Raw genomic sequence first — 21912 nt, 5'->3', positions numbered from 1 at the left:
AGACTAAGTAGTTGTGGAGAATTACTTCTAAAGAAGTCCAGCTTTCTCTTGATCTACCTCTCATCATTGGTCAGCTTCTGACCTTAAGTTAACTTTTTATGTGTGCCAAGAGACCCTGTAATGTTTTACTTCCATTTAATGTCAGTGTCACTTCTATGTGCAGTCTTTCCATCATCAGGGTATTTTAATGGTCCATCCCCTTCATCAGGCTTTTTTTATTTTCATGACATTTGTGGAAGAATAGTTATCTTTGGGACCTCTAGCCTCAACTTCACATACTGCTGAATTTGGAAACCACAGATATGCAGACTTCATAAGCCTCATTTCCAAAGGAAATCACTCTAAAGATACTCTTCTGCCTTTTGTTTTACAAGAAGTGATCTCATTGTAATCAAAACGGATGTCCTAGAAAAGACATTGGACTGTTTTTCCATTCAAATGAAAGATAAACAATTAACACTACTCAGGATCAGGAGTAAACAAGCAAGAGTAAGTGACGCCAAAGAGGGCTTAATGCCCACTGAAAGCAGCAACACTATCTCTTTAGGAAGGGAGGCAGGATTTTCATATCACACTTGATGTTGCTTAGTGTATTTCTGATCTGACACTCAGTAGGTCCCTTATCGGATCAGTTGGTTTTCAATATTACTCCTATGGGTAGATTCCTTCTATTTCTAATGTCTGTGTAAGACTACACCCTCTAGCTTTAGGGTTCCTATTAAAATGAGGAAAATACAACTAGAAAAAATTGTGAAAAATGACAACCCAAAAAGGAGCCATGGAAAGAAATTGCAAGAAATATTCTCCAGAGAGAAATGCTTTCAGATGACAGAGGTAAAGGGGATGACATCATAAGTAGTCACAAAATTATGAAAAGAATAAATGGTCCAAAATTAGGGAAAAAGTCACTTTCTATGGTTTGCAGAATGAAAACAAAATAACAGATTTTTCTATTTGAGTAAGCTCGGCAACGTGATACCTGCACTGACCAGCTAAAATCTCAGAAGTAGAAATCAATTCTGCAATGACAGATGCATCAAACAGGACCTGTGCAATTGCATGATCCCTCAGGCTCCTGAATTAATGGAAACCGTCCTGTTACCAAATGATTTCACTTTTAGGATATGCTTGTCTGGTATCACAGAAATTCATCTAAATCTTTTTCATTTTTGTCCCATCTGACATCTCTTTGGCAGAATAGTAGAATTATAAGCTCTGTTTCCCAACCAGTGTTAAAGTAATACTCAAGACACTGATATTTCTGATTCTTTATTATGGCACTTCAAAGCATATAAACTCAATTACTAGGTGTTTCAAACAAGTTTTAAAAATGAGGCTTTAGGTTTTAGGCAGTATTTCAGCAGATTTCAGTTAAGAATTTTGAGAACGTTACTAGACAAGAAATAAGAGTTTTGCTAGGAGAAGTCCTCTTAAAATAAGACTTCCTTTCAAGAAAATGTGTATGTGCTTGCTTTAGATTTATCAGGTTAATCTCAATATGTATATACCAGCAAGCCAATTAAGAAAATTTGGTTTGAAACACAAAAAACCCAAGCTAACCCTGAAAATCCATTCCTCTGCTTAAACACCAATTTAGCTTATATAGTATTTATACCCACTCAATTCTATTTACTTGTAACATGGAAGTTAGTAAAATTTGAAATTGGAAGAACTTCACAGCCCAAACTTTGAATATTTTTTCTTAGAGTAGCAATGTTTGCAATATATTGTCTTGTCTGGTGCTGAAGACAGATCATAGGAGAGCCTAAAACAAATTGGTTTTTCATGAAACCTCACTTAAAATTCCACTGTAGTAACAATGTTTCCACTTCATATATTCAACAATTTTATTTAATAGCCTAAGTTCAGAATAGTTACATAATAGTTACATCACGGCCTTTAAAAAGAATTGCACTCGCTTACTCAGTTCATTGAAATACTAGAAAACAGGGAAAAGGAAAATATGGAGTGAAAAGGAGCTCTGTCCACTGAACTGAGTTGTTTGCAGCAAGTTCCTACTGAACCTGAAGATGTCCTCATGCTTTCTGGTAGACTCGAACACACTTGACACCATTCATGTCACATTCCTAGAAGATAAAGAGATGGATTTATTAATTTACCTCTCAGAACAGACCAACAGGGGGAAATGACACATTAAGAGTTACATTTCAGGCTACCAACCAGCAGTACTTGGGGATCAGAAAGTAGGGCTGAACTCACCACCACCAACTGTCCATCCACTAGCTTCCTTGTTATTGTGGTCTTCTTGCCATCCCATTCCTGCTCTTGAATCAATGATCCATCATCTTTTAAACTGACAAGCGTCTGAAAGAAAAACTTGACCATCAATATTTTCCCCATGATATCTGGGCAGCACTGAGGCTTTTCAGCACCTTATTCCAAATGAAAGATTCCCACCCCAGTTCACTCAATAATAATTCTATCACTGTTAACTACAAAGACAGAAATTATCTAAAACATTTTATATCGATCCTCTTCTTTCAGTAACTAACTCGCTGTTCATTCACTCACTGCTCTGACACATCAGACAGATCTTTGACAGCATCCACAATTTCAATTAACAGGAGCAGAAGATGTTCTCTGATCATCTCTTTGTTACATGGGCTTTGCGGTTTTGTGTGGCATTTATCTGATCTTGCAGTAATAAACGAAAGTGTGTGGCTAGAGAGTGGGGTGATACGCAGAGAACACTCACACCAGGAAATGAGACATAACCCTTGTGTTTTACCTCCTTTGGGATAAATATTCTCCCTACTAGATGCAAGGAGAAACTGTTTGCCTTCTAAAACTGGAGTTTAGTGACTGTAATTCACATGGTTGCCTTGCTGTCTGTGACCCCACCCCACACTGAACCAGGCTCTCTTGTTATGCAAATACGAGCCAGCAAAAAGGTTAACCCTAGGGCTGAATTGCCTCTGATTAAACATCAATGGCATTTTTTCCACAGGCTTCAGATGAAGCGGCATTTGGCTTTAACAGGGATTTAGAGGTCTGTTAGTTTTACTATAAAAATGCCTCTGCTACAAAATGAAAACAGCAAAATACACAAGACTATTGATTTCAGCATTCTTCCTCTTTGGAATTTGCTTAATCCATGTTAAAAAAAAATATTTCAATGAGACTTACAGAGACAACTGCTCATCAAATAAAGCACTGTTAGTGTAGATGTCAAAACTGATTTTAAAATAGCATCTCCCTTTGTAAAACACCTAAAGAATTGCCTTTTTTCAACAGAAAGTCTAGTATACTGACCTGAGTTTTCCTGCCATCTAATGTATTTTCCTCAAATTTCTCACCAAGCTTGAAGCTGAACTGTGAAGTTTTGAAGGTGCTTTCTGTTTTCATGGTGATTGTGTCTCCATCCTTAATAATGTAAACGTCTGGTTTGGCCATGCTTCCCATTTTTCTCATGGCCATACCCACACCTGCAAGGCGAGAGGCACAGAGTGTCACAAAGTCAGTTAAACCCTGAGGCTTAGGGCCACACACAAGAATTCAAATACCTAATTCCCATTTAATTAGGCACTCAAGTACACTTGAGAATCAAAGCTCAAGGGCCACAAAGAAAGAGGATGTTTTAAATTTTCCACAGATGAGGAAGGAAAAAAGCTTATTTGCAGAGTTACTCTTTTGTTTCCTCAGAGAGCTAAAGTTAAAATTTTTTGCCCTCTAGAGGATTTGTAGATATCCCAAAACTCAGCACTGATTTTTGTTTTTCAAACAGAAACAAATAGCAAACAGGAAAACAAATACAAAAGCTTAAACTAAGATAAAATTACTCCATTCAAATTTTAAAAATAATTTGTAGACTTTTCCGTGTTTAGCTGACAGATTAATCCACTTTATTCAAACTTACTCAAGTATTACTTCCATTAATTTGTACACCATTGCAAACATGTAATTTTTAACTACATTTCCTATTTTATATCCTGTCTACAAAGTATGGCGTTGTGAATTAGAAAATCATTATCATAAAAAAATAGTGCTTACACACACATGAAAAAGAGAGAAATGGAGAAATGAGCAATTTGCAAATGGCTGAAAATTCATGATCTGCAGACAGCAGCCCTCAAAACTCTTCAGATTTACCCTGCTGAAGGATGAAAATACAAATAACAGGGCAGCAAGCAACAAACAGTAATCCATCAAACTGGTAAGTGCATATCTGAACCATGGATTGATATGCAACCAAAAGGGGCAGAAAGTACCACCAAGTCAGTGAGTGTCTGAGTTCTGCAACTAGTGTAGTTAAAAAATGTTGTCAAGTATCAGCACAGCATTCCGCTGGTATGTGGAGGTAAGGGTTGAGTCCTTGAGAGGGAAATTAAGTACTTTCCAGACACTGCTTCTCCAGAAACCCAAAGGAGATTCCAGGATTGAGCCTTAAATTGAGGTCACAGGGGAAAAAACAGTTATCCTCAGTGCAGCTTTTCTGATCAGAACTGGAAATTATTGCCACAGTAACCTCCACACACATTCTGTTGCTGTAGTCCAGGCCAGAGTAATCAGGGAGTTATTTGTGCAGCTACAGCTTGGGATCCAAGTAAACAGAGATGAGCTGCACGTCTTCCATATGGCAAGAACTGAAATTCCAACTTCTTTGTCCTCAAATGTTCTTTTACACAGAATGAGCGTGGTCTTGTTTATGGAGCATCAGTTGGATCAAAGGCAGAGAGTTTCACAAATAGCCAGCAAGGGTGAAATCCAGTAAATGACTGGCTGCTAAAATGTGACTTGGTATAAATTTAATTGCCTAAATTGTAAATGTAAAATAGAAAAGGGACTGGTTTGTGATTTCAATCTAAAACCAAACAACAGGCAGTTGCTGCCTACACATGGGAGGTGCTCTGTAGTTGCAGCACTTAATTTCTACTTTGAAGTTGCAACTTGGCACATGCCTAGGTCTGATCATTGGACATAAGCACCAAGGCATCCTAATCCATGGCTCAACCAAGCTGAGCTTAAAATTCTTGAATTTCCTCCAAAGTCTCCCAAAGACTTCAGTCCAAAAGGCTTTCTCATATCATACCTTTCTCATACTGACAGGCCTCCCAAAATGTAACTACAGCCATCACTGTCTGCAGGGTATAAATGCAATGATGCTTTTTGTATTTTATATGAAGAATGCAAGACCTCAATTCCTTCTTCTCCTCTCTCTAAAGAAAAGGCCACATATTCTGCCTCTTGGAAAACATCATGGCTTCCATCTGCGGGTAAGTTGCAGAAAATAATAGCTCCTGGGCTATACAGACACTGCCAGATATCTATCACCTGTCAGCCGGGATGCTCACAGGAATGTGGTAGTTCAGAGCTTGCAGATGAGGCTCCTGGTCGGTTAGGTGTGTTCTCCATCCGGTAGCTTCATGTTAAAAAATGTAGGGCAACCTGGACGCAAGGAAAACAAGCCAGGGCCATCCCCTCTGAGATAAGGGTGCTACTACTCACAGAAGAAAACAGGCAAATAGCCTCCGGCAGGGCAGCCGGTTGCCGGCTACCCACAGGCAGCTAATCCAGTTCGGCTTTCTCAGGAGGAGACACCCAAGGTGACTCCACGGGGAGGCAGCCCCGGCTCAGCAGGTCTGTGCGCGGCCGCCCCAGGCGGGGTGAGCAGCCCGGCCCCGGCACAGCGCTGCCGGCCAGCACCCGCCGCCCTGCAGGCCGGGCAGCGCCGGGCCCCGCAGCCCCGGCATTCCCGGTGAGGCGAACCGGCCTCATCGCAGCCGGGCTGCCGGCTCCAGCCGCTAATGCCGGCGCTGCGGAGGGAGGCGGCGGCGGGGAGGGCGCAGTGCTGTGCGGCGGGAAGGTGCCTGCTGGCGCCGGCACCTGCCTCACAGCAATTACCATGCAAAAAGGGTCGCTGACATCTTTAGGACGCGGAGCCAGAGGAGGCAGCTCTCTCGAGAAAAAAGGTCTGCTGCCGGCCAGCGCTGCCTTCCCGGAGCCGAGAGGGCGCGGAGCCCCCGGCGCCGCATCCCGGAGAATCCCGGCACACCCCCGCAGCCGCCGCCCACCCGTGGTCACGGCCGGGCTGCAGCCCACCCCCGGGCCCGGCTCTGGGACCGCGTTCTCCGCGGACCTTGGACAGAGCCTCGCCGGCCGGCAGCGACAGCACATCCCCGGAGCGGCATCCCGGCATCCATCCCTCCCTCCCGGAGGCGGGGAGCCGCCGGCTTCTTACCCAGTTCCTTCATGTACTCCTCGAAGCCCTCGCTGGAGACGAGGCACCATTTACCCAAAAACGCGTCGATGGCCATGGCGGCTGCACTGGAGCTGACGGTGTCCCTGTAGAAACGTGAAGGCAGAAGGACGAGCTGCGGCGAGGCCGCGGCCGCCTTTATAGCCGGGCCGGCAACATGCGCTGCGGGAAGAGCCAATGGGGCTCCCGCCGCGCCCCGGCCCCTTCCCCGCCGAGCCCCCGCCCGGAGAGTCCCGCCCGCGGCGGCGGCGGCAAGAGCGGGCACGCCGAGACACTGCCCGCCCTCCGCCCGCACACACTCACTCACACAGACACACTCCCGCACTCACACAGACACCCGCATGCAGACAGACACACAAGCACTCAGACACACACACGCACGCACAGGCAGACACTCGCACACTCACATGCACACACTGACACACACACACACAGAAAACGCTCGCTCGCACACTCACACTCACACTCTTACACATACACTCGCAACCCCTCTTTGCACCCCAGCACGGGAATGCCCAGGAACGGGGGGCACTGCCGGAGCCGCCCCGCCGAGGGATGCTGTGGCCTCGACGGTCCTTCGAACACAAACTCCACACGCCGTGGTGAAGGAGTCCAGCGTGCTGAGTGCCGGTACCCATGCACTCCGAGCTAGACTCTGAATGCTAAATTATACTGTTTATTACGTGTCATGTTTTATTGAAGGCTAATTCAAAATGTTATCATATGGCACGGAGAGCAATAAGGCATCAGCATCCCAAGCAGTTCATCAGGTTTGATCGCCAACCTTCCCAACAACTCCCCAACTCCCACTGGTACATCACATCTTATTGAACTACAGCAATCCATAATTACTGTGACCCAGGAACCGACCTTCTACATACATATGGTGGTCAGTTTAGCAAACAGAATCAATCAAAATACAGAATTAATGTGGATGCTTGCAGTACTCAGGAAAAATAAAGGCTGAATGCAACCTCATGCCTTAGCATTGGAAAAATGGAGATATCTTGGTTTTAGTCCATATTGAACTGCAATTCCTACCTCTTAAAGGAAAAATATTGCAGCTACCACTACTGTACACTGGCAAGAAAGTGGAGTCATAAAATATTCTCTGTCAATAGCACCTGTGAAGTTTTGACCAATCTTTTGTCAAATTCTGTCAAGTGAGTAGAGAGATTTACTATCATATTCTGTGAAGAAGCTGGTATTTTTAAGTCACCAAAAAAAATCCCGATTCCAAAGTACCCCCAAAATTTGTTTCCAACATCAGGGTTATGCCAATCTCTTCCTCTTTTGACCTTGTATCACATTGGATGAAACCCACAGCTACTTTCTCCTGTCTGGAAAAAGAGAAATGTGAAGATACATCTGGTATCTCAAGGTTTTTTATGGAATAACAGTCACTACACTTCTCTGCTAGTACTTTCATGAAGAAGTTTGAGATGAATGTATCAAAACCAGAGAAGACAGCAAGGCAGATCCTGTGCTGGTGCCAGCATTTCACAATATGAGAAGTTGCAATAAAGCCAAATGTTTTGGAGCAAGGAGGACTTTTTCATTTATGCTTCACATAGCAGCTAGCAGTTCCAAGACTTCGTAGAAAGTCAAATTTGTCACACACAAAATAAAGAGATAATTTTTAAACTGATATTTTTAAAAAAATTCCTCTATCCTTCCCTACAGAGCTGTCTTTAATTACTTTCTGCTTCTCTGACTATATGCTTGCTTTTAATATGCAAACAACCTTATGGCATCTGCTCATAAGACAGCGTCACATTGCTTCTCTTTTGTGTTATTAAGTAGGTACATTGAAACACAAGACTTTCAACATTCTTCCACTTTTTTTTTTTTTTTTTTTTAATTTAATCGCGTTTATGTGTGTAAGAGATTTCAAAGTGAAGGTTAAATTAGGGTGATATTTACTGACTAATTCATGATAGTTGAATGAACATGCTGTCCATCCTGCAGTTCTGTGGTTGCTTAGAGAAAGGATAAATGAAAAGCCATTAGATTAGGGATCAAACAGAATCATCCTTCAGGAATTAGGAAGCCTCCAGTCTTGTAAAGCGGGGACAATTTCTAGAAATAGAAATCTTGGCTTTACTCCACATACACTAGCAAATAATTTTGGATCCACATTTCTGCAGTGCTGCCTCCAGATGGCTTACGATATGCAAATGGTAGTCAGGTATAAGTGCTGATAATGCAGCAGAAGATGTAAAATCCACTATTTCCATCTAGTGGTGAGACAGTATTCCTCGATCTGAAGTACCTGAAGATCCAGTTATCTACCTGTGCTCAACATTGTTACAGTTTTGAATCCTCCCACAAGTCACTTGGTCTGATTTATTCTCTTTACACATTTTTCAGGTCTAGGCGTGTAAGTTCATACAAGACATAAGAAGAAAAGAGACTCATCTCTCTTTTCTGAAATGCAGATTGTTAGTATACGGTGAAAAAATCTCACTCTATTCTTCCAAAGTTCTAATGTTTTGCAAATTAATTAATCCAGTAATATGGATTACTGGCTGTGACATTATCAATGTCACATCTCAAAACTTCTTTGAAACAGAATAGCGCTGAAACTGTCTGTGTAGCAAATGAAGTAACCATAGGGGCCAGAGATGTATCCTCCTGGGTAAGGTACAAGTTGCCCGGGCTACAAAATATACATTGTTTCTTATCTTACAGTATATATTTGCCAAATACGTCTCCTGCTTTGGAAGGCAAACTAAGATATGCAGAGGTGCTTGAGCCACAGGGATTCATCCCTGTAAATCTCAATTCTTGCCTGTTTTGAGGCTGACATCACAATCAGACCTTTTGTGTTTGTGTAGCCCCCTCTTTAGATATATGAAAAGAGAAGCAGCAAATACATGCATGCCTATGGATGGCATTGAATTCCTACGCCACATATTACTGTTTCACTGCAGACAGAATAAATTCTCTGAAGTTTTGATCATTTCCACGTTGGACTGTATGCTGTCCAAGAAAAGGAGAATCAAATTTAGAATGAAAAGCATATCCTTTTCTGAGGAAATGAGCTGCATGGCAGGCACGTAGCCACATTTAGGAGGAGCCACCACCTTGGCAGCTTGAGCCTAACCAGGGTGAATGCTTTCCTGAGGTAATCAAGCCCTTGCACCTTGTAGGAGGGGAGGATATTACAGGTCTTCATTACCAAGCACAAGGCAAAAGAGTGCACAGAGACCTTAGTTCTACTCCTTCGGGCACATGTGCATCGTGCAGTGATGCTTCATCTGCCGTGGGAGCTGGGAAGCTGTGGCCAGCAGTGTTTGAGGTTTCTCTTCACGTAGCCATAGGTTCACCTCCTGCATGCAAGTTAAGCCATATTTTGTCTTTTGGAGTCACAAGACCTGCTGCTTGTCTGCAACATATCACTAATCAGGTTCCATAGGAGGTGTAGCTTTTTCCCTAGACCTTTATTCGTTAAACTGCCCATACGTTTACCTTGGAGGAAACCCAATCTGATAGCACTATGCTCTACTGTGTAAGGGAGGGTCTTGCTTTCCTTCTAGTATACAGACATATTGTGTATATAGACCACCCTTTCTAAGTGGTAGGCTTCTTTTAGATAAGATTACCTCTGGAGAAAGCCTTAAAAAATTGTCAGGCAAATTGGACATCACTGCCCAGATTTTACTCTTTGGCCTATCCCTAGCTGTGGAAAACGTTAAAGCAGTCAATGAGTAATAGTTACTCACCCTCAAGGCATGGATGGGAAAAATTGCATAGGTAGCACAATTTTGTTTCTATTTCCTTGTTGTACAAGTGTGGTTTTCCCTTCCCAGCCCTGTCATCACTGGGCAGGCATGACGAAACATGCTACAGTTGCCTAGCTGGCCTAAGGAAGCTTTGCCACTCAAGAGATGTTTGCTTGGGCAATACTAGACCAGGGATTATGAAGCAACAATGCACGAAGCTGCAAGTTTTCCTTTGTATGTCAATATGCACAAAATCTTCCAGTGTATCAGCATTTCATTACCTCTGAGCTAGAAGAGCTGGGCATAGCTTGTGTTTTATCAAAGAGCTTTGTGCAATTCATCTGTTTTTGAGTCAAGACAAAGCCATATTGCACTCCAACAGGGAGCAGGGGTCCAAAGAATCCTTGTTGTGGATCTGGAGACTGCTGCATCTGCCCTGGGTAGCCAGCTGTCGGGCTGGACAGGCTCACGTGTGCCGGCGCCCCGGTGCTCCTCATGCCACAGAGCATTACTATAATGCAATTAGCATGCTGGCAGCCTGAGCACAGCTCCTCTACGTTGTCAGCAGCACGTTCAAAGCAAGGTTAAAGGGAAATGCTTCTAGGGCAAAGTTTACTGTGGCAATGGTGTCACAGCTTTGTGGCCTGCCTCAGTGAGGAGAGAGAAAGCTCCAGAAACCTGCACTGACTTCAAAGAGGACTCCAGGACTCATTTTCCTCATACCAGACAAAAAAAAATGATTGCATGTCAGATCCAGCCCAGGTCACAGTGACTGCAGATATGTGAGCTTTTACCTTACTTTGGAAGCTTTGAAAAGTCCTTTTTATTTAGCAGCAGTATCTACCCTGAACAGCAAATACCCACATATAAGAATAAAAATATTTTTATTTATTTTCAGAATTTTATCATCAGCATAGTCATTACAATGCTAAAAAAAGAGATTAGGGTGACTACAGATCTTCCATAGCTGTTGTTTTAGCACCAAAAAAGCCTTTGATTTACTTAAAACAAAAGCTCATTAACAGGGAATACCTGCTCATAGAAGAGACTTTCAGAAATCAAATACTCTGGCATGGCTTTTACAAACCTCAGATGTACAAAAAAAATCATCCCAAATGATGTCTCTGTAAATAAATAAAACCTCAACTTCGTCCTTTCTGTGTAGCCTAGAACAATAAGGACATAAAAGCAAAGACAAGGAATGTCAAAATTATTTGGAATAGGTAATGATAAAACAAATATTTCTACCAATGATGAAGAATTAGATTATGGCATTTGGAATCAATAAAGTACAGATGTGCCCACTGAATTTTAAAAGCGTATATAAAGCTTTAGCTTTTTTCTTTGATTGCACGTCATAAGTAGAGTTCCATTACTGAGGATATTGATCAACCACTGTGAAGGGAACCTCAGGAAAAAAAACAAGGTTTACTTTATAGTTCAAACCATACTTCTCATTCTCAGGGTGTCACAATGGAGAACTTCATAGTATGTCACAATGGAGAGCAGAGCCTGACACTCACACTTATAAAGAGGAAGGGTCTTGTCATTGCGATGTGGATACCAATACCTTTCCCAGGGAAACTGGAGAGGGGCTACAATTGCTTCTCTTCCTGTTGGCCAAAATCATGCAGTAGGGTGCTAGGAATATGTGTAAGCTGTCTACTTGGCCAGGACTTCCAAAGGACTTCCTCCTGGGGTGACAAGGGCTTAGGTGTAAAACACCTGGGACACTGTTGATGGGGGTTCCTTTTCACCAAACAGCACAAGCCTTCTCACACATGCACACAGCAGGAAGAGAGGCTCTCCGGGCTGCTGCTCAAGGTATTAACTTCTAGTTCTGATTCACCTTTCAAGACCTCCTTTTTCATGGACTGTAGAACATGGGGGAAAAACCCTTTGGAACCTAAAGCTAGTTTTTACTATTATCCCGTTCCCATTGCCAACATGCTAAGTTTGCAAAGAGGGTTGACTACATGACTCATGTTCAAAAGTCTTCTAAGAAAATTCCTGCCTCTGGCACCTCAAGCAATCATGCAGGACAAGCAGGTATTTTCCAGCCTGCTCTTCTAGACTTGAAAAGTCTCACACTATTTGGGTTTACATCCCTGATTCCATCTCAAGATATGATATTACATATCTAAGAAGAAGACCAGAGAAGGTCTGTAAGAAGTAGGAAATTACATTGCAGTTCCCTGATTTTTTCCTATGCTACTGCCAAAAGTTTTTAGTAATGATTCTGCCACCTTTTATTTTATGTGCATCTTAACTTGATACCAATCTAGCTATTTGAAGGAAAGAAGTAATGATCTGATTCTTAAATTTTTCATTCCCAGTAAATAATCTGAAATTCATTTGAGCAGTGGATTTTGAAGTCAAGTTCTGTAAATCTTCCTCTATAAAAAGACATTTAAAAACTCCATGAAAATATTTGTTTCTTATATTCATGCAAGTGACTTGGACCACTCAGATTCCCCCATAGCAAAAAGACCATTCTGTGCATTTATGCAAGACCTGTGTTAGAGAGGACAAACTTGCTGGCTTTGCATGCTGACCATGCAAAGTTTTTACAGTGAGGTTGGTTTTTGACTCCTTGTTGAAAAATGGTGGAGGGTTCAAAATAAACAGAGGAGTAGTGCCTGTGTAAGGAAGGAACCCGCTGCTTTGCCTCCTACGTGTTTCCTGAACTTCTTGCAGTGATTGTCAGTCTGAGTTTTGAAAATCTGTCCACTAAGGATGTCTCTCCCAGGCTTTGCTCCTATTGACCAAGCATTCCCTTCATAAACATCTGCTGGTCCACTTTTCTGGCTATTTTGCCTTAAAAAAAATATTCATATGGAAATAAGTCAAACTCACCTCTTCCAATGAAGCACAATACAAAGATCTCCTTTGATGGGCTATTAACCTCTGCTATTAACACTGCCAGTATGTAGGAGACTGCTTTAAGTTAAGCAGAATCTCTAGGCTTGCCTTAACTCTGCTTTCAAGTGTCACTTTGGAATTACAAGAGTCATGATCAAAACAGGTCAGCAGCTCCTTTGCCTTCTGACCCCTACCATCTGTCCCTGGGCTCATCCTTAGTTTTGTAAAATCCTGAGAAGACCAGCTCGATGTAAAGACCATTTTACGTTAAGTTGATCAGAAGCAAAGTACCACCTCTACCTGTTCATACTGCTCCAGCCCAACATCTATCAGCTTACAGCACAAGCCTGAGCAGGACGCAGAGAACATGGAGAGGTCTACCAGCAGCAGAGTACCTTGGCTGCTTGAAGCTACTGCATGCTCTTGGCAAACACTCAAAAGCGGTCAGAAGAGTGACTCAGGCCTTCCAAGGGGAAAAGGGGAGCCTGGATGAAACCAAACAATACCAGTAAGGAAAACAACTATCAGGCCAGGAGATGGAGAAGGCAGAGAAGTGCATCTGGAAGAGGCACCGCTGATAGCCAACATGTCGGTCTCAACATGACTCCCAGCCACTCAATGGAAAGGCAGAGCCCACATCCAGGGAAACTGGTTGCACATGGAGTTGGTGAGGTGGGCAGTGAGCCAGCAATTCTTAAAACTGCAAGGAGTGCATACAAGTGTAGGAGATACGTTTGAAAGCAAGCATCTTGAGAACTGTAAAATACAGTCCCAGGATATTCAAGTTTTGAGGGATTTTTCTGGCTTCCTTATATCATATCCTTGGTCATTTAAAATTCAAACAATTCAAGCGGAGGTGCAATGTTTACTAACACTGCTGCTCCTAGTTGAAATCTTTAATAAAAATACCATTATCTTTTTCTAAAAACAATGCTGCAGATACTTAAAAATGGAGTACCTCGGCCAGGTTGTGTTATCTGAATGGCATATTCATCCATTTCAAGACTATTTTCCCTATGCACTGATAAGACTGTCTAAATAAATAGGTATTTGTACAGTGAAAAAATCTAAGATGATTCTAATAATTGCTAAATCTCCAGGCCTTAGAGATTTAGCCATTTTAATATCATCACCTGCCATCAGACATCCTACGAGGCCATGGTATTTGCATTTAGGCAATCCTAGTTTTTTAGGGTCTGTTCCAGTTCCTTTTATAGTTGGGCAAGCACTCACATTTTTGGTGGGATACAATAATCAAGATTAGTGGGCTAAAGAATAACAACATGCAAAGTCAGTGCTCACCCAGACACGCTTTGTTGTGCATGAGTGACCTTAATACCCTGTACATCCCCAGCGCTGGCCTGTGCATGTCAGGAAACTGTCAGAGCTTTGTTTCGGGCAATCAGCAGCAGGAGCTGTGAGTGTAGGAGCAGCTTGCAGCAAAGCTATCTAAACGCTCAGGGAAGAAAGTCATTACAGATTATCTTTAACGTACTTGAAAAATAATTTCGTACCTTTATCTCTGCAATACAGGGAAAGTAATTTTCTACATATTAGCATAATAATCATCAGAGGAGTGCCTTCTTGCCCATCTCGCTTGTTTATATCACTCCAGTATCTTGTAGTCTTGGGGATGCACATTTTTAGCTTGATTTTTCTGTCCTGTAGGTTTTGCTTTACACATTCCATATTAAAACCCCAGTCATTACATCTTTTTCATGCACAAAACCTATCAGAGCTTTATTACTGCAAGCTGCAGCTTCCAGCACCCACAGCAAAAGCAGCACCAGCCTACACCTCATCCCCTGAACTGTTGGTGATCTCTCAATGGTGACATTGCAGACCTTTGGCCTAACCTAAGCAGAAAGGTTGGGCATGTGTGAATTAAAATTAAAACACTTAGCAAACAGAGCAAGATGCCTATCCATGCTAGTAAAGCAAAGAAATAAACTGCCTTTCTTTGACAACAGAAGGGATTCATTTTTGTGATAAGAAACTAGCTAGGATCTTTATTTTTCTCCCTCTTCTATTCATAAATATAAGTCACAATCTTGGGCCAATACTATAGAAATTTAATTATTAATAATAATTAATTATTAATTACTCCTGTTTAACTCTTTAAGCAGAGATGGCTAATCATTTGAGATGGATGTTGGCACTTCAAATTAATACACAAGTTTTGTACACTGATGTACAGACTATCAAAGAAAGAAAAAAAAAACAAAAATCATTGATATGTTACAGTAAGAGGGCTTTTGAGCATATGAACACATGATTAACAGGGGAACAATAACTGTGTGTAGGTATTCCACTTGAACAATTCTCACTCTTCCTTCCAGCTTTTTCAAATAAAGTCATGGTATCTGATGGTATTCTAAACTGTGGGAAAAACAAAACAAATAAAACAATAAGCTAATCTGTCCTTTGAACATTCCAATTTCAATTTGTCCTCTTCTACAATACTCCTGTGGCTTGTCAGGATTTTAAATCCTCTCTGTTTCAGGTGTCCTCCCTCTGCTATAAGGGAGCTTAGCAGCAGGTTTAGCAGCTCAGTGCTCCAAAACCACTCTGAAGAGCTGGTAGGCTAATAAAAAAAATGGTTCCAGTGCAGAGAAGGCAAAAAGTTGTTCACATCTTGTTCCTATGTCTAAATTTCATTGAATCATCTTATCTCACGCTCTTTGGTTTGTTGCAAACACACAGGAAACACCCAGTGTCTTTGGCACAGCTCTCCTTCTCCATAAGACATCACCTTGACTTCACCATTCTAATGAAGAACTTGCAAAGTACCTTGACAGTGCTATTTAAAACTTTCTTGCTTTCAGAATGGACAGTGCTCATTTAATAATCTTGGCAAAAGTATGGTAAAACTAGTTTTAGATTTGTGCCCTAAATCTGCTGCCAACTTTGGAAATGTATGTACTAGTTTTAGAGAAATCAGGCATCTGATTATAAAGAGGTAGAAGTAAAGCTTCTCAAGAATACCACACCTGCAATTGTCAAAACTGGAACTATATTTTTGTTATAAACAAAACTGATGCACATGAAACACATGTGCAGCTGACACCTTCACCTGTACAGCCTGAGAAGAGACTGATCCTTCCAAACCACAGAGCTTTGCAAGACACCTAAGCAGTTATTTAACAAAGAGTAGGGTTGGACATGGGACTAAAAACACCAAATAAAGCTCTCCCTTTGATCTTTATAAAATAGTTAATGAAATATCCCAAAAGAGAGCGAGAAAACCACTACAAACAGAACTTCAAAGCTAGCCCTTTTCTCCAATTATCAAAAAAACTAACTTGAGCTAAACTTAGTTACTTTTATGCAGGATGAGTAACTCTACTGTGTGTTGACAGTCCCATAACCTTGTTACTTTAATAGCTGAGCTAAATTTACATTTAGCAAATTTCCCACTTCCTTCAAAAAAAAGAGGAAGAAAGTGGTAGGTACTTAGCAACGGATGTATTACAAACAGTAGTACAAAAACCACTCTACATTCGCAGCCTGCTGTGCCACAGCCAAGTCCATGATGAATACTTTAAAAAGTTTTCTTCAAATTTTTAATAAATTTAATAGCTTTCAAATAGTAATAACCACTCTAAAAATGTTTTGCCTTACACTTACAGAAATTTTGTAGGAAATAATGCCCAAAGAGATCTGGCTTCATTGCAGTATTAATTTAATAGCTAATGTGCATTATTCACATTGATATGCAAATACATGTGTTATTAGTCCAACATGCAGCTGCTTAGAAAGATGCATTCATGCATCTTACACCACTCTGACCCACTAGTTTTAGAAGATCTGTTGATCTGGCATGTTGCCCTTCAAGGGAAGGCAAGGAGCATTTAGTCTTTTGGCCATCTCTCAGATTTTGTTGCATAGGAAAAAGTCTTCTGTGCAGCCTGCTGTTTCTAACTCACGTAGATGCAAACACAGTTGTTTTTTCCATTCTTCAGGGATTCTTTTTCTTGCCTTTCTGTTCTTCCTTAAGGTCTTTTGCATTACATCTGGATGCCAATGCTGTTAACATTTCCCCTGCCGTCAAGTGGGCTCCCTTCATTATCAGTCGATCTCCATCAGCTACAAATGAAGAAAACCTTAAGAAGTCACAAAGTGACGACTACTCCGGTGTGCAGTTGTTTTGTACATATAAATCCAAACATGCAGTTCACTTTGTCTGATTATAAAGTACTCCACCTACCAAGGAAACGGACTGTGCACCACCCCCAAACAAATATATCAAACAGCACACAATATGCATTTAATTTTCACTGCATTCCTGAAAATTCTGAAGCATTTGTTTAGGTATGCCTATAGTAAGAACACACTTGATAAGAACGGCTCATACTGTGGCCCCAAAGTGCATTGTGCATTGGAAGGCACAATTTCCACACATGGCTAAGCATTTTAGTAGTCTGTTGTCTGTGGTCCATTTACGTACTTCTTCAGCCAAAGCAACAAATTGGTTCATACAATCCTGTGGTCATAATGTTAAAAAATATAGGAAGCCCTAAGATTTGTAGAATTCTGAAAAAAATTATTTTAAAACAGGCAGAAGTTGAATATTACCCAAGTTAATTATTTTGCAAGATTTGCAAATACGAAACTGATGCCCAAATAGTGAAATACCATGCCTGGCATCCACTTTCCAGCCTCATCTTTGCCACCTACAAGGGCTACAAATACTTCACTGGAGAAAAATCAGCTCTTAAAAAATTAGGAGTTTAGAGATGCCTTGGCATTAATGAGATAAACTGGTTTGGGTTTACACTGTGAAAAAACATCGAGCTTTACTGCTTTAGTCTTAATACATCACAAGGATGGGAAAGACAGAGGCATGGGGGAGAGAGAGACAAGCAATGTTAATATTGAATTAGGTAGACTTTCTTAAGCAAAAGAAAGAGCATCCAACACTTTTCAATTTCCATCAATTCACTAAAAAATATGGAAGTTTAAAGATAAGAGGGTAGCAGGAATCAGTAATAATGAAAACTTTAATGGGCTTCATGACATATTGGTCCATTATATCACAGCAGGAAAGAAGATGCAGCCAGAGAAAAGGACAAAAGCAGATTAGAGCCATCTGTTCATTGCCTAGAATCTGGGACGCTTCCAGAACTGATGAAATTTCCACCACCAATTCCCTGCCTGCTCACTGCATCCTCAAAGGAAACCAAGAAATTTGTTGTACATAGTTGACCTCATCCTGCAGGTCCATCTGCACATGTATAGCCTCACCCATCTCAGCAGTCCCTTCAAATTACAGTTACTCAGTTACATAACCAACTAAAGGTACTCAACCTTCTGTTCTCAAGACTGAGATGCCTCCACCACAGGTAACATATAAATATTACAGAAAGTAAACAGATTATTATATAAAAACAGAGCTACATTTACTTTCCTGGAATTATATGACATGACCTTGGAATTATGGAATATATGGAATTATATGACATGACCTTGCAGTACCTGAACAACATTTAGTTATGGACCAGAGGGGGAAAAAAAATCACAGTTAAAAAAAAAATCTAATACAATAACACTGTAACAACACAAACCCAGGGTTTTTTTTCATTGTTGTTTAAAAATAAGCTCCTTACCGAACTTAACATCTACAACTGGTTCAGATCCATCATGTCTCACATCAGTAGTCACTTCACAGTTTGTATTAGTAGCTTGGACTTTTTTATGGTAAATACATTGGAGAAATTTTCTGAAAATATATTAAAAATACATTAAGTACATTGCAGATAGAAATTAAAGTAAGCATATTTCTAAAACTAATTTGCATATCTCGATATTGCTGGGCAACCAAGTAAACAAAACAGGATTTGTACTTAAGTTCAGACAGGTACTTATGAGAGAATCACTCTTAAAAATCCAAACTGATATTCCTTATGTGAAAAGGAATAACTTTGTAAAACTTCAGTGTATACACCTTCTGTGTTTCTCTTCGCTAGATTAGTAACAATAATAAAAAATAAACAGCAAAGCTACTTCCATTTTTCTTTATACATCATTTGCTTGCCAATGTTTTCTTGTTTGGGTTTGAGACAGCATTTATTTATACGACATCTTTGGTCTCCTGTAGATTTTTGAAATGAGTGACGCTGCTATGCTGGCAGTTTAAAGACATTGTAAATTAAGTCGTGTTACTAAATTCATTGTAAAAGTAGGTGTGCCTGTAAAGTCATTGCAAATGACGCAAATGCAAAACGGCATTTTGGTGCAGAACCAACATGGCTGGAGAAGCACAATCTCCTTAATTTCTCCCAACAATTAATTGCCGGGATAGAGGAGCTGCTGTTGCCCCCCTTCCCCGTCACCTGGAGTGGTTATACATCCTCACCACAGGATCAGCCACTGCGGGGCAACCCACCGAGTAGAGTACCCTGCTAAAGCTCAGCGCACAGGCCGATAACAAGGGCCGGCGGCTGGGCACAGATGCTGTCCGTGCTCCTCGGAGGAGCAGCAGCCCGGAACGAGCCCGGGGCGCGGAAAGCGCAGCCCCAGCGCCCGCCGGGAGCGCGCGGAGCCCGCGCAGAGCCGCCGCCACCCGGGAGGCCGCAGGAAGGGCGCACCGAGGGCGCTCGGGCGTCTACACACACGGAGCCCAGACAGAGCGGGCCGCGGCCAGGGCCGCCCCCGCAGCCCCCTCACCTGGTGCTCTCCACATTGGACTCGAAGGGGCAGAACCGGACCACAATACTCTTCACTGGCCGCAGCACCACGCTCACCTTGGACGCCATCTTCTCCCCACCCTCTACTACAGCTCCCAGCAGCCCTCGCGCAGGGGCGCTCGGCGGCGGCGGCCGCGCAGCCCCGCCCCATGGGCACCTGGGAACTGTAGTCCGTGCCGCGGCCATGAGGGCGAGCAGCCCGCGGGTGCGCTGCCTTGGCTGGGAGGGCCGCCAGCCCCACGAGCCTCGTTTGATGACCTGGGCGCTCATTAAACCAGGCTCCTTCCTGGCTGTGGGGAGAGAGAGGCCAGCTGACCTTCTGCATCAGAGAATCATCGACTGTTTGGGTTGGAAAGGAGTTTAAATTTTATCTCAACCGCCCTCTCTGTGCAGGGGAATCTTTCACTAGATCAGGTTGCTCAAAGCTCCTTCCAGCCCGCCCTTGAACACCTCCAAGGATGAAGCACCCGCCATTTCTCTGGACACCCTGTTCCAGTGCTCCACCACCCTCAGAGCAAAGAATTTGTTCCTAATAATCTAATCTAATCTGAATTTATTGTCTGCCAGTTTGAAGCCATTCCCCCTTGCTTTGTTTTTACATGCTCTTGTAAGAAGTCCTTCTTCTGCTTTCTTGTAGGCTCCCCTTGGTACTGGAAGGCAACAACAAAGTCTCCTCTAGAGACTTGTCTCCTCCAGGCTGAACAATTTGTAGCCTTTCCGTGTAGGAGGAGTGCTCCATCCTTCTGATCATATTTGTGGTGGTCATCTGGACCTGCTCCAACAGATCAATGTCCTTTGTGTTCTGAGGACCCCAGAGCTGGATGCAGCAGTCCAGGTGGGTTTTCACAGGAGTGGAGTAGGAGGTGAAGATAAGGATCAGTGAGGAGCTGCCAATACAGCTAAAGATAAAGTAGAGGCAATAATTTGCAATGCATCAGGGAGGACAGAGATTTGCAAGAGGCACTGCTGCTGGAAGTGGACACATTTGGGTTTTCGTTCATGACTGGTTATGCCAAGGAGCTGCTTCCCAGCCCTTGAATTAGGCCTGGAGAAAAGGAGGTTCGGGGTGACCTGATCACTCCCTACATCTCCCTGAAAGGAGGGTGTAGCCAGCTGAGGACTGGCCTCTTCTCCCAGGCAACTAGCGACAGGATAAGTAGACATAGTATTAAGCTGCACCAGGGAAGGTTCAGGTTGGGCATTAGGAAGAAATTCTTCAAGAAGTGGATTTGGAATTGGCTGCCCAAAGAGGTGGTGGAGTTACCATCCTGTCTAAGGAAAGACGGGACGTGCCTCTTGGTGCCATGTGGTAGTTGACAAGGTGACAGGTTGGACTTGACGATGTCAGGGTGTTCTCCGCCCTGATGGATCCTGTGACTGTGTCGGGATGCCCGTGTCGCCGTGTGTCCCGGTGCCACTAGATGGCACACACCTCCCTGGCAAATGGCTCCGCAGCGCCGGCACTTTGGGGCGGGCTGAGGACGGCAGCAGGTTCATGTTGAGCATTTCTGAGCAATATTCGATACAGACCCACGATCCCGAGCTGCGGGAACTGCATTAAATATCTATAATCTCTTTTTAGAAAGATCTATCACCTATTTTTAGAAGCTTATCTTTGTTTATTCCAAGTCCTCTTCCTTAGAAAATTCACATAGTCGTTTGGTAAAACTATTGTCTTCAGTGAGATTTGGACAAGAAATTAACTAGCAACACTAAGCACAATGGAGTCAATATAGTGTAATGTTTAAAGTTTTTATTCTCTCTCTCTCCTCAGAATAAAAATAATAATATATTTATTTGTGTTATATATAATGGGCTTCTCTTATAGAAAAAAAAAAAGGCAAAAATACATTATTGTGAGACATCTTTTTAAATATTTCCCTGTAACCAATAAATAGCTGGTTTAAATAGGATTTTTTCCTATACAGTAGGCTTAGACACAGGGCAAGGTAAATAGAGTATTTTGCATTTAGAAGGCAAAAGTAACTTATGAAATTTCAACATCTTTCTTCATTATAACCCAAAGAGCTCAATGTATTACTTTTAAAATCTGTGGCAAAATTTCCATTGACTTCCGGGGTAATTCTGAAGGAATAACACCAGTAAAGGACATGGGGAAAAAAGAATGATCACTGATTTTTCTAAGGGCTCAATTCTTCACACTGTTGGTTCTGTGGCACTCACTGACTTAAAAATATGACCAAAACAGTTTTAAATTTGCTCATATTGCATTTTGACAATAATCTAAGAAGAATGTTTAGCTTACATTGCACAATTAAATGAAGAGAAAAATTTGTTTACTTTTTTCCTCTCTCAGATCAGTTAATTTTTTGACTTTTATTGTCAGCAGTAAAATTTGCATCTTTCCCCTTAAGCCATCTGTTCAGAGTAATCGAAAACTAACTCTGATATTTCAAAGTAA

General features: G+C 42.1%; 2 protein-coding genes across 2 annotated transcripts; both read right to left on the bottom strand.

Moving 5' to 3' along the window:
- Positions 1 to 1253: 1253 nt before the first annotated feature.
- On the bottom strand, positions 1254 to 6342 carry LOC136369708 (fatty acid-binding protein 5). The gene is made up of 4 exons (XM_066332715.1): positions 6200 to 6342; positions 3274 to 3446; positions 2221 to 2325; positions 1254 to 2087 (listed from the first exon to the last, which is right to left on the bottom strand). The coding sequence occupies exons 1-4, from the start codon at positions 6273 to 6275 to the stop codon at positions 2037 to 2039; spliced, it is 405 nt and encodes a 134-aa protein (XP_066188812.1). The 5' UTR covers positions 6276 to 6342; the 3' UTR covers positions 1254 to 2036.
- Positions 6343 to 16469: 10127 nt separating this feature from the next.
- MRPL53 (mitochondrial ribosomal protein L53) lies at positions 16470 to 19600 on the bottom strand. The gene is made up of 3 exons (XM_066332702.1): positions 19471 to 19600; positions 18411 to 18523; positions 16470 to 16890 (listed from the first exon to the last, which is right to left on the bottom strand). The coding sequence occupies exons 1-3, from the start codon at positions 19557 to 19559 to the stop codon at positions 16763 to 16765; spliced, it is 330 nt and encodes a 109-aa protein (XP_066188799.1). The 5' UTR covers positions 19560 to 19600; the 3' UTR covers positions 16470 to 16762.
- Positions 19601 to 21912: the final 2312 nt, after the last annotated feature.

This window comes from Sylvia atricapilla, chromosome 1 (genome assembly GCF_009819655.1).
Source record: "Sylvia atricapilla isolate bSylAtr1 chromosome 1, bSylAtr1.pri, whole genome shotgun sequence".
NCBI classification, from domain to species: Eukaryota; Metazoa; Chordata; class Aves; order Passeriformes; family Sylviidae; genus Sylvia; species Sylvia atricapilla.
Note: the sequence above shows the minus strand (reverse complement) of the source record. Positions and strands in the feature narration are given on the sequence as shown.